The following is a 12,361-nucleotide window of genomic DNA, read 5'->3' as shown; positions in this document are numbered from 1 at the left end:
TGAACCGGACATGATCGTAGCTTCCGTAGAGACGCCTCAATGACATCGTTTTCCGCCATTGTGGAGGACACGACTTCAGTAGAGCGTATACGGACCAAGAATTATTCAAGGATGGAATGTGAAAAGCCGCTACTCTAGTTCCTCTGACCTTGTCCGCAGAAACGCCAGCGAAAATTTTAAGATGGCGGGCATACCCTATTTTCAAATGCCTAAGTACGAGCGAACGCGTTGCCGCCGAGGAAAAACTGTGTTTAGAGCGCACGTGAGGTATAGTGACCGTACGATTAAGACTGGGAAAAGACCAGGTGGTTTCAAGCAATTGCTTTGCCTTCGAATATTAATGCCTACGGAACTAAAAGTATTAAGTTCCAATGGGCTCGAGACTCAGATCTCCTGCGTAGCCACTGAAGAAGGGCTCGCACACCTACCGGTCGACTCTCCGAGTCGGCCAAGTTGCATAAGTAATCTCTGTAACGCGACAGGGCTAAGAGGTTTGGGTAGTGCCTCATGAAGCCCAGCATTGTTCGCTGCCGCCCGAGGAACTCTAATGGCTCTTCTTAAGCCCTTTCTGTGGAAAAATTCGAGACGTTCAAGCTGTGATGCCGAGGGGGAAAATAAATGTAATTGATACATAATGCGACTAATTACTAGCGCTTCGTGAAGTTTGACCACTGAATTAAGAAGGATGGTTTGCCCATTGCTCACTTGTAATTCGACGAATCACATTGAGACGCGAAGGTGAAAATGAAGCAATGGAGTTTACAGCTCATCTCCACAGTACACGGGCGTCAATAATAACACCCAAAAAAACGCATATATGTGATTAAAATGGCGAGTGCAAGAGTGCCAAACGTCTAAGGGCAACCACGCAGAACGTCTTAATTCCTACACCGGAAACAGGACTAAACCGGATTTTTCCGGACAATCCCACGCCTTGAAAATAATCTTTTAGCGAGAGTAAGGCGTGTCGAGCTATCAAGGCTAAGCGCTTGTGTTGGTATCCGGTAAACCAAATACAAACATGCTCACATGCTTGCAATTTTCATGAAGCGAACCAGGAAGGTCCGCCATCACGACATTAAAAAGTGTAGGGGACAGAACTCTTCCTTGAACCACACCTCGCGACACAGCCCTTTCGGTGCTTATATTGCTGAGGAAAGAGTGAGTTAATGTTAGCAGATGGCCCTGCGTACACCTAGTCCTTTCAAACTATTCAGAGTTGAGCTCTGAAGAACACTATCATAGGCTTTTGCAACGTCGAGGAAAATGTCTAAAGTGGAAAGGCCGAAAGCTCTCTGATGTTCAATGTAGCTTAGCATGCAATATTTTAACCAGGTAGAATTAGAGCCCATATGCCACGAAAAGCCGGCGCCGTCGTATGTACGCGCAGAGCACGGCAGTGTGCATGTGGCGTGAGAGGATCTCGTTCCTCATTCTGTGCGTCGCCATGTTCACCAATATTTCGTTGGGTCGTTCCAAGAGGGTATTTGACAGCGGGTGACGGTAGAGGCGACTGCGCCTGTGAATCAACCTGAACAACCCGCGCCCTTCAGCAGCACCCCAAACACCGCGGCTCTGTCGGTGATTACGTAGGACGGGGCACCATGCCACGATTTGGGGCATGGAGTGAGGCACGCGGTACCGTCTTCGTTTCTGCATAGCGTTCTAAATAAACGGTCACAACTGAACTCGTTACCAGTTGATACTGTATGTCATCAACCATGTTGAGCAATGACAAATCTGCGCGCAACAGTCCTCAGTGCTGAGAACTCAAAAACAGTCGACAGCGACGAGCCATTTCCTGATGTGGTTACTATGCGTACACCGACATTGTCTTTAAGTACGATCGCATGTCTTACATTAATAAGGTTCTCAAAATCACCGCCATCGTTACCAGTTGAATTAATGACTTCGGGGGGCAAATGTTTGTCCCAATAATTTTTGATGAGCCCCGCCCTCCGTCAGCCGCGGTCACCCTATTCCTGCGCGTTGCCCAACTTCTCAAGTTCACATGTGGCTGTAAACTAACCTGAAATAGCTGGCTTGTAAATAATAGAGTTTCGTGCAGCCACGAGAGCGTGAACCATCAACGAGAGGAGGTTCTCACCTGTCCTCTATTCCTTCCAGTCTCTAAGCGCACATTCAGTTGCTCTAATAGCAAAGTACCGGTTATGCATTTGTCGCAGTATTTGAAGCCTAGGCAAGTAAAGTCTTATTCGGATAAGAATTCAGATGTGCCTCCCAAAGCAGAACGCCATGTAGGTGGTAAAACCATCTATCCACATGAAATCAAATTTTCAAGTGCTGCATGAGTTATAGTCCATGCGTATCCAATTTGGCTAAGCCAGCTGGGTCAGCTATATTCCTGTCGAAGTTGCAGCTTCTGGTTGCTGATGTTACAAATCTGTGAAGAATATTTCGCCATAGGCTGCTTATCAAACCTAGAAATTTAGTTCGTTGCCAGCCTAAGCCTCCTCAGACATACCCTTACTGAATACGCACGATGCATGGGCGTGCATATGTCTGTCGCTGTCCGGCTGTGTCCAAATGGACGATCGTTGTTATCTTGGTCCGCTTGGAGTTGCAGCGCACCCTTAACAGGTCACGTGTCCAGGTTATACCTTTAGGATGTTTTTTCTTTTTTTTTCTTCGAAGGTTTATGTTTCGGTCTTTAACTTCTGCATGGCACCGTGTTCGTCGTTTGAAGCAGCTGCCGTGGCGGCAGACAGCTGTCAGAACCCGACAGAACGAAGCGCGCGCAGCCTTTAATCTCGGTACATGTCCCCGGTGTCATAGGTATAGAAATACTGTGGGGCCGCCCTGTGTCTTCGACGAAAACAAGTCTTCTGGAGGTTTGTAACGATTTGTGTGTGTGTTTGCTTTGAAATACTCGATAGAAATGGTTAATTTAATATGAATGACATGGTGGTAAACTTATTCTTGCCAGGTTAATGTTAGATGCATATGAAATGCGCTTTTATAACGAAGCTCGCAGGCATTGCGTTGTGTTAATTGTATTTGGCTAGCCTATACTCCTTGCTTTAATTTTATTAACACTCAAAGTTCGGATCTTGATTTTTAAGATATCTATAATTTATTTCACGCCAATTCTGCGCGGCGAGGAGTATAGTTGGCGGTAGAAATTGTTTAGGTCATAACGCGAGCACAACCTCTGATACAAAGTCTGAACGCTGGCAAAATCACACACAGTCTTTTGGCTTCATCTGCTTAAAAGAAATGTTGATCCTGGAATGATCTTAATCATGCGGCTCTAAATGCTGTTAGCCGGAGTTCGCCGAACGCCCCTTTGGCGCCTTGTGTTGCTTGCAGGTCCGACGACAGGGAATACTGGGTCGAGAACCTCGGTGGACTACGTCTGCGTCAGCCAGCCTTTGAAGTATGACGACGGCAGAGGTCCAAGCAGGTACCCGCAGTAGTTATTTCGGTAGTGCGCAGTCTTAAGCGCAACCGCTTCAGGGCGGTTTGGAAGGGAAAAGTAACTTCCTTGCAACACTGCTCGATGAAATAAAATTATATTTGCTTCTTTGGTTTCGTTCTTATCTTAGGAGTAACCGGGTGACCCGCAGCAAGATTTTGATGGCATCATGATGCTAAACACCAATTAACAGAAAGTAGTTCCGTGCCAAAGGTATCCTCCATAGCCCCATGTGGCTCAAAGCTTTGCGGCGGTTGATATCAATCAATCAATCAATCTTTCAGTCTGTACATGTAAACTGGGGATGGTGATAAAAAAGCAGTGAATTATACACCGGTATCAATTAAGTATAAAATAAAAATGAGAACAACTGATCTAGATAATAAAATGACAAATCAATATATGGTAAGAAGCACACATACAAGTATTACCTGGAGAACAAGCAAACCACACTCAGGTTATTCAGCCATACAGCTCTCGCAGTTACGCTTTCTGATGTTCCTTCTGTCCCGAAATAATTCAAACGTGAATTATATTGCCAGTGTGTGTTGGGAAGAATGTTCTCTGGATGATAACCTCAGCAAATTTTGTACAGTTTCATGTTGATGCATTTGGTGTTTGTTAATCCTGTTCCTTTTGAAGTCCAATTTTCTTCATAGTCCTCTATGTAAAGACGCGGTTGAATTTGCTGTATTGTTAAATAGATAACTAAAAAACAAATACGGCACACAGTGGGTCTCTAAACACAGCCACTATGGATTAGTAATTCGATCAACACATATGCGTGGAATGATGCCATATTCCACTAGTAGTCCGCGGCGCCCAAGATTTAGTTGACATTCTGACACGTGCCGATTAGGGGGTATCGCTAGTTCTCCTCTTTCCTTTTCATGAATATCGAGCTTTAACTATACAGCTTCGCTGGTCCGACAGTAAATCGTGTGATATTAAGTGCACATAACCTGCCCGCGTATTTTTGATAATTCATACACAGTTAGACTGTATCATAACCAAACAAGGGACATCACTGTACAGACGTTGCCAAAAGTAACCGGACTGAAAGGTTTGCAAAACACGCGCCACCCGTTGTTTCTTTGAGCTGTACTTGCGTTCTGCACGAGCAAAGCGAGTCATTGCGCCAGGAGTCATTGCGCCACTCTGTCACGAGCCCCCTTGAGGCCGGGTCAGTTAGGGAGCAATGCGTTACATTTGCTGCGCAGCTACATGAGTTCTTAATTCGTACTTTGCTTATGAAATGGCCCAATATATATTTGTAATTACTGCGCCATATACAGTTTAAAAATTGAACTCGGAAGGCCAAAATTAATGCTGACGTAAAGTGGCAGCTGCGCCATGGCTAATATATACCTCACTCTTTCAAAAATATTCGCACCACTCGGCGTGAGCTTCAAATAACTGTTTCTGACTGCTTCGAAGCTCTTTGAAGGTACTGTTTAGGGTAATAATAATAACATTTATTCGTCCAAGGGGTAGACAAGATAACAAATTGGCCTGAGCCAAAAAAAAAAAAAAGGCTCGTCGGGCCGTTCTTTCTGCAACACGTTTGCCTAAATTACCACTAAAGATTCAGGGCATGTCCCAAGAACTATTCCCTTGGTATCCGATGAAGTTCCACCAAAGGCCATTGGAGCCCAGCAGCGGATGGATGGAGCCGAGTACCAGCTGCTTCCCGGAATCTACGAGATGAACGTGGACCGGTTGCCCTACTGGCTGCTCGGGGCCAGCGTGTTGATCGCGGCGTTGACGCTGACTGTTCTCCTCTGCGTTTGCATCCGACGCCGTGCGCTTCTGGGCCCTCCTGACGTGAGTGCACGCCGCCGCCTTCCTCACATCCGCTTTTGCGAGGTTTCTCGGGAATTCTGGTAGCTGCACCTGATCCAAGAGAGAGAGCGGCTTTTTCGGCGCCGGATTCGTAGGAGGCGAATGCATCGAGGCACCCCGCCGAATTCGAGGCCAGCAGCTCTACTCGGCGAATGCCGCTGGCGCGTCGTCTGCTACGGGCGCCTCCCTTATTTGGGCCCACTCTTTTTCATAGCGCTTCAGCAGCACGCACTAGGGCTGAGCTCGCTTCCTCGAAAGTAAGCTACTTTTTTCACGGAGCGCCACACACCATTATAAATAGAAGGCACAGTTCGAACGATAAAATTCCATATTTTTACGAAGTCGAGGGCCTCTGTGACTGTACGGCAGTCATTCTCCGAGAGTACACAAGCACAATGTTATAGTGGGGTATTTCGCATGCATCTGTGACATTCAATATTATACCATATATTTTGCGAAACCTAGAAAAGTCGCTTTTTTTTTTATGGTGTCTTAAAAATAATAATTGTGGTTGTAGAAAATTAGGGCTCGGTAACGCAGGAGGACACCTTGCCACGCTATGGGGGAAGAAGTAGAGAAGGAGCAAAAAAAGGAGACAAAAGTGCCTTGGTGGAGGGCTTTAGGATAATTTCGACCACCTGGGGATATCTTAACGTGTCCTAACGTCGCACAGCACACGGAAGCATTCTGCTTTTCGCCTCCGCCGAAACATTGCCAGCTCTGTTAGGTTCAAATTCGGGCACTCCGTTGTCACCGCGGAGGAGCGGGCTTAAACAGCATTTTCTTACCATGCCAACAAAACGTCTGCTGGCACCGCAGCCGGTGCCAGTAGACCCGTAATACCTGTAATAAAACAAACAATTTCTGCCTGTTATGCTTACTTTGGTGAAAGGTTAATGTCGCGCTAACAAACCGCATATGTGGAAATCACTGAAAGAATGCACAAAAATACATGTAAATTCTTTGCGGCATACTCCATAAAACCACATGAAGAATCTAGATGAGACGCTGAACGCACTATAAAATCTTCAGCAACGTCTGGTTCTCCTTGTGGCATCACTGCATTTTGTACAGACAGTACACAGATGTGCTTCTTTTCTTCAACGCCTTTCGTTTGTGAACCAAAGCTGCACAAGTGAATAGAAAATGCATATTTAGAACTTACTGGAGCCGCTCAAAAGTATGCAGTTTCGTGAACGGCAAGGTACAGTCTTTGTCAAAAGTATACGGCCCTAGAGGTTGGCTTCTAAGCACTGTAACGTGGCTGCTGGGAGCAATACTGTAATATGAATGTAGCCTAGAGGAGAATGACGGCGAGATGTGTCATCTATGAGATTTCGAACGCTAGCATTGCTTTACGAGCCTCGTTACTTGGCTTTAGAACAAAAGTGATTGGGCTGCATACTTTTGACAAAGACTGCACTTTTAAATGAAAAGGAGATTTGGGTCCAAGACATAGGCAGTCCTCAAGCGCCAGTACTCTGAGAATTCAACAGCAGGGAAATGCACCGCAGAAATCGCAACTGAAAAATATGCTACAAGTTGAGTAATCACTGCAGAAAGAACTAAATAGGCCACTCCGACATTGCAGTTAATTCAACAATGCCACAACGCACTTGAACGATTTTGAAGCGTTCAACTCTTAAGCTGTTCCACTTTGTCGGCTTGTAGGGGCGAATATACTAAGAACTCGGCTTAGGGAAATAAGCGGTTAAGACAAACGAACACAGCAGGTCGACAGTATATCGCCCTTATTGCATATCAAAAGCGGTAAAAACGCAGTGTGGTCAAAACAAATTCTTGGGGGCAATTTATTCAGAAAAAGTGCGAAAGCTGACGCCTTCTGACTCCGCTTAACTACCAACGATTACCACATTAAAGATCTCTACGTGACTGAAAACCTCGCCTTTTAGAAAACGGGTCCGCGAGCCATGGTCTCGCCCGACGAGTGACGAATCCCCTCTTTTCCGACTGCAGCCACTGCTTCCGACTTCGTCTGGCAGTTCTTTCCATCGTCAGCAAGGCTTATCGTCAGTGCACATCCCGCTGGCTCATGTAGCTCATTGGTCGCGCAGCTCCCATCGCTGACCTCCAGCCAGGCAAAAGGCCTTCGAGCCTTGCTTGCGACGCGCTTATCTACCTTCGTTTCCCCGCAGATAAAATTCCGCCCCCACGATTGCTAGCGCACTCATGCGCTCTCTCGCTGCCCGTGCAAACACCAATACAAACCGGAAAAAGCGCGCATGGATTGAAAGCACTGAAAGGGGCTGCGGGCCCCACACAACTAATGTTTCTGGCTCATTCGAGTGATCGTCTGTTCAGTAACTTTAAGTCATAAGTTGCGAGTAACTCTATACTGATTAGTCATTTTAAGTGGGCATTATTTTGCTGCGTAAAGCCGCTCTAATTCTGTGCGTAATTCTATATCAATATTTATTTTGATGAATAACTTTAAGCCCCATTATAATTTATCCTTAAGAATTAGTAATTGTCACAGTAAGTATCCGCAGCTTTATACCTTCTCACAGTTCCTTTTAATTAGAGTAAGACATGCGACACGCTTGACTGCCACGAGCCACATAAATTAGCGTCTTGTACGCGCGATGAAAGTGCCAATTAAAAGCGCTTGCGGCACGAACAAAACTACTTGCTGCATACATCTCACATTCCTTTTGACTTTTCAATACCGTCTGTCTCAACACGGCATAGTATGTGAAGCTTAATATTTATAATATATTTGAACATTCCAGAATATTTTCAGCATATCAATTGTTAGTTAAATTTAGATTCACCTCGAACTTATTTTTGCGGAAGTACAGTTTATGAAGTTGCTCACGAGTGGAGTTTTAGTAGTGGGATGTTTGCTGGGAACAAGTTGGGACATTTGCTTTGATGGCCGTCCTAAAATTTTTCATTAAGGTTCAGTCTGAGTTTGGCACCGCGCAGTGCACATGCAACGGCTTAAACGTTTTTGTAGTTGAGAATTTTCACGGCGGCAGGAAAACAAATATGAACTTTTTCTATTAAGCATGAAACGCCTTTAGCTCCCGCTGTCGGCGACCTTGAGGTGATGTCGAGCCGTAACCGAGAGCAAAAGATCCGCGCACCGATTTCCCGTTATCCAAGGAAAGTGTCCGCACCCCAAAATTTGGCCCTCTCGACCACCGAAATTTGGATTCGACTTCACTGAATTCGCCACACCCAAATTATAGGTTAGAAATCGATTTTGGCCACATTCGGATGAGGTCAAATTCGGAGGGTTCCTGGGGATGCATTTTGCGGGAGGTCCCGAAATTTGGACGTAACCACTGAATTCGCCATATTCAAGTTAGGTTATCGACACCAATTTTCGCCAGATTCGGATTAGGTCAAATTTTAAGGGTTTAAAGGGAAATTTTTGATGTGCGGATATATAGTTTGCGGACACGTTCTGTGGACGAGTTCTCTACACGCTTTCCTGCGACATAAGCCTATTAATGCTTAATAATCTCCCTCATTGCACGCGCTATTGTTGAAAAGCGAGACCTAGGTTCGGAAATTAAAGTGGGCCCGGTATTGTATGCGAATGTATGCGTATTGTATGCATCAGCCGTCGCTATTATAACACGTTGAGCGGAACCATGAAGTGAAAACAACACGCATAACGACGCAAAATGATCAGTGAATTAAGTGAGATTGTCAGATAAGTGATGCGCTTGCATGCAGTTTTAGTATACACAGTCGCTTGCAAGAAATGCACAGTATCTCGCAGAGATGGGCAGTCTTCGTCGGCGTAAAGTTCTTGCGGCTGATGTTGTGCAGCCACTTTTTTCTTCTAACGGTGTATTTCTTGCCGCTCGGAACCGCGAAAAGAACAAAGCCTTCTTCACGCTGGCTTGTGCACTGAAATGCGCAGCAACTGGGCATAGTGCTGCACTAAAGGAGCGCGAATAACGCGAGGTGCAAGCGCGCAATATCAGGGAGTCCGGTCGTAGCAGCGGCGGCTGCCCAAAAAATGTCGCCGACGAAAAATGAAAACACAAAAAGAGCGAACTTATCGCGCGCTTTTCCCGAAGACCGCCCGCGGAGCCAATCACCGTTCGATGGGAGAGGTGAGAGAGGAGGATCGGCGAGGGTGCGCGGCGGCATAGTTCACAGAAAGTCGCTACTTTCAAATTATCAAGGGATTTTAGTGGATAAACGGAAGATGTCAAAGTATGCAAAGGATTAAGACAAGGCGGTCCTCTATCACCGCTGCTGTTCATGCTTTATATGATAAACCTGGAACGGAGGATACAAGACAGTAACCTAGGTTTTAACCTGTCATACAGATTAGGTGGAAAGGCGGTAGAGCAGCGCCTCCCCGGTTTGATGTATGCAGACGATATTGTGCTGCTAGCTGAGAGTCTGGAAGAATTGCAAACGCTAGTTAAGTATTGCGGAGACGAAGGGGACGTTCTAGGCTTCAGTTTCAGCGCAGTTAAGTCGGGTCTGATGATTTTCAACGGCTCAACTGATCAGGGTCTTAAAATACAAGGCCATGAAATACCCAGAGTAGCAGAATATAAATATCTCGGTGTATGCGTAAACGAAAGATTGGCATACATTAGAAAGCATGAGCAATCACTTAAGGTCAAAGGGCGAAGAAATGCCAGGATAATGAAGCATAGGGCATTGTGGGGATACAACAGGTATGAGGTTTTGAGGGGTATTTGGAAAGGAATTATGGTGCCCAGACTTACTTTCGGAAATGCTGTATTGTGCCTAAAACCAGAGGTACAGTCGACATTAGAAATAAATCAGAGAACCGTTGGATGATTAGCACTAGGTGCCCACGGCAAAACCACAAATTGAGGCGGTACAGGGAGATTTGGGGTGGGCATCTTTCGAAGTACCGGAAGCTCAGAGTAAAATATTATATGAGGAACGCCTGAGGAAATTGGATAGTAAGAGATGAGCAGCTAAAGTATTTAAATACCTATACTTAAAAAGCGTTGACTCACAATGGAGGAAAAGAACTAGGAAACTAACCAGTAAGTATGCTGGTCACAAGGACGAAGAAATAAAGAGCGTTAAGCAGCAGGTGAAAAACACAGAAGGTAAAATTTGGATAACTTCGATGGAAAAGAAACAGTGTGGAATTATACTGAAAGTGGAGAAGGCAGATCAGGAAGGAAGGTTTCTTTGATAACTCAAGAGGCAGTGCCCTACTTTTTGAAGCTAGATCAGGGTGCCTTAGAACACACAGCTACAAAAAGAAGTTTAACAATGAAGATGACGCATGTGCTGTATGTGGTAACTCCAGTGAAACAATTGACCGTATTATACTCGAATCTAATGGTATCTATCCGTAAGTTGATGCAGGCGCAGTCACTGTTCCTGAAGCTCTGGGGTTTAGAGATACCAGTGGCCGGGTGAATAAACCGGCGGTGGAAGCTAGCAAAAAACGACTGGAAGATTGGTGGCTTAAAAGCAGAGAAGTGACATAATGTTCGTAATGTAGAAACAAAAATTCAGGAACTAGAAATATAGGGAAAAAAATGAGCATGATAGCTACTGCTACCACCCCGTTTCAAAGGGGACGCTCCTATATTCCATCTATCCATCCATAAAAAAAAAAAAAAAATGCCGACCATGGTGGAAACTGCTGCCACCTCGTTTCAAAGGAACGCTCTTATAATAAATACATCCACCCATGTTAAAGCCTATGCGCGGCTGTGGCCGGCCACGCGTCCTCCTCCCCCATCGTCGTGGCGCGTCCTTTGGCTCGCACGTGCCTCTCCCTCTTATATCCTCAACCGAAGCACAGTTATGATGGCTAGCATAGCACAGTTTTACGGTACAATATCGTGTGAATTTTCAACGCCTCAGCCAGGGAAAAAATTCAGCAGACACTTGTGACTGCCTACGTGCATGAATGTGAAAGCTGGTTGTGCGATGCTTTGCCACGACGGCAACGACGGCTGCTCCCCCGACGGTTCTTCCTGTCACCATCACGCGCCATCACGTGATCAGTAACGCAATGCCTTCTCTCTGCTTCTCTGGCGGCTCCGCCTCCCCTCATCCTCCTCCTTTGGCGGCACCCGTTGCGCGAGGTCATGCGGTGGGTTGAGATATGATACAATTCGAGATACACAAGTCGTCAGTTCGAATCCTTACCGCGAACGGCCTGTAACCTGACGGCCAGATGCATGCTATAAATGGGAAGTGAAGTGAAATGTGACGCTACCCGGAGCACGGCTGCGCCACAATTTGGATACGAAAGAGGGGAAATCTGGATGTCGCTCGCCGACGCCTTTTTTTATGGGCGCCAGCGTTTGTCGACAACGCCAACAACAATCACAACGACATAACCACTTAGAGAGTCTGCGTTGAATTGAAGTTATTGTGCATGCTTGGTGACAGTTGTCGCTCAATTGTTTGCCTTATGCTTCCCTTTTAAGACCACTGTATAACAAATTTATCTTTAAACAGCAACGCCATACGGAATTCCGCTTAATGAGACTCCAGACAGAACACTCTTCCACCTTTGAAGCGTCATTTCCTGGTCGCATGCCAATGAAGGACACAGACTCTGCACTCCACCTCCATCCCTCTTCTAAAGCGAGAAGTGGCGTGCGAGACCATTATTCTATAACTCCGAACGAATCACACATTCTTGCAGTCTTTGTCCTAATGAGCGATTATTCCAGTATTGCTGTCTTGAAATCGTCGTCCCGCGCAGTATGTGACCTTTCATGCGCAGGTACCCCCCAGCCACCCTACAATCGCGTTGGCATGCCCCACCTCCTTGCTGGGGCCGCAGACCCTACCCGACATGGTGGTGTGCCCGTCATGCAGCGGCAGCCCAAGGATGTCTTTCCCCTTTGATCATACGGCAGCCGCGCTCTGGAACCTTCCGCTCTCCAGGAGCCTCAACCCATCGCCGCGTCTCGAGGTACCCTCGCCACAGGTGCCACTGGCTGCACTGTAGTGGGGCGACGAAGCTTACTGTTTCTACCTGTGCGGCGTGCCGTTGGTCCTTCAAGCCGCGTGCGCCAACCAGCTTCCGAGATTTCCTAAGAACGAAGCGGCTGGTGATAATTTGGGAAATTTATGGTTTGC

General features: G+C 46.3%; 1 protein-coding gene across 1 annotated transcript; it reads left to right on the top strand.

Annotated features, from left to right (window-relative positions):
• The first annotated feature begins 4,979 nt into the window (after positions 1–4,979).
• LOC146197956 (uncharacterized) lies at positions 4,980–12,230 on the top strand. Its single transcript, XM_084591828.1, has 2 exons — positions 4,980–5,260; positions 12,003–12,230. The coding sequence occupies exons 1-2, from the start codon at positions 5,099–5,101 to the stop codon at positions 12,228–12,230; spliced, it is 390 nt and encodes a 129-aa protein (XP_084447954.1). The 5' UTR covers positions 4,980–5,098.
• Positions 12,231–12,361: the final 131 nt, after the last annotated feature.

Source organism: Amblyomma maculatum, chromosome 2 (genome assembly GCF_055883805.1).
Source record: "Amblyomma maculatum isolate TAMU_Amacu chromosome 2, ASM5588380v1, whole genome shotgun sequence".
NCBI classification, from domain to species: Eukaryota; Metazoa; Arthropoda; class Arachnida; order Ixodida; family Ixodidae; genus Amblyomma; species Amblyomma maculatum.
The sequence above is the reverse complement of the archived record's forward strand: the minus strand, read 5'-3'. Positions and strand labels throughout refer to the sequence as shown.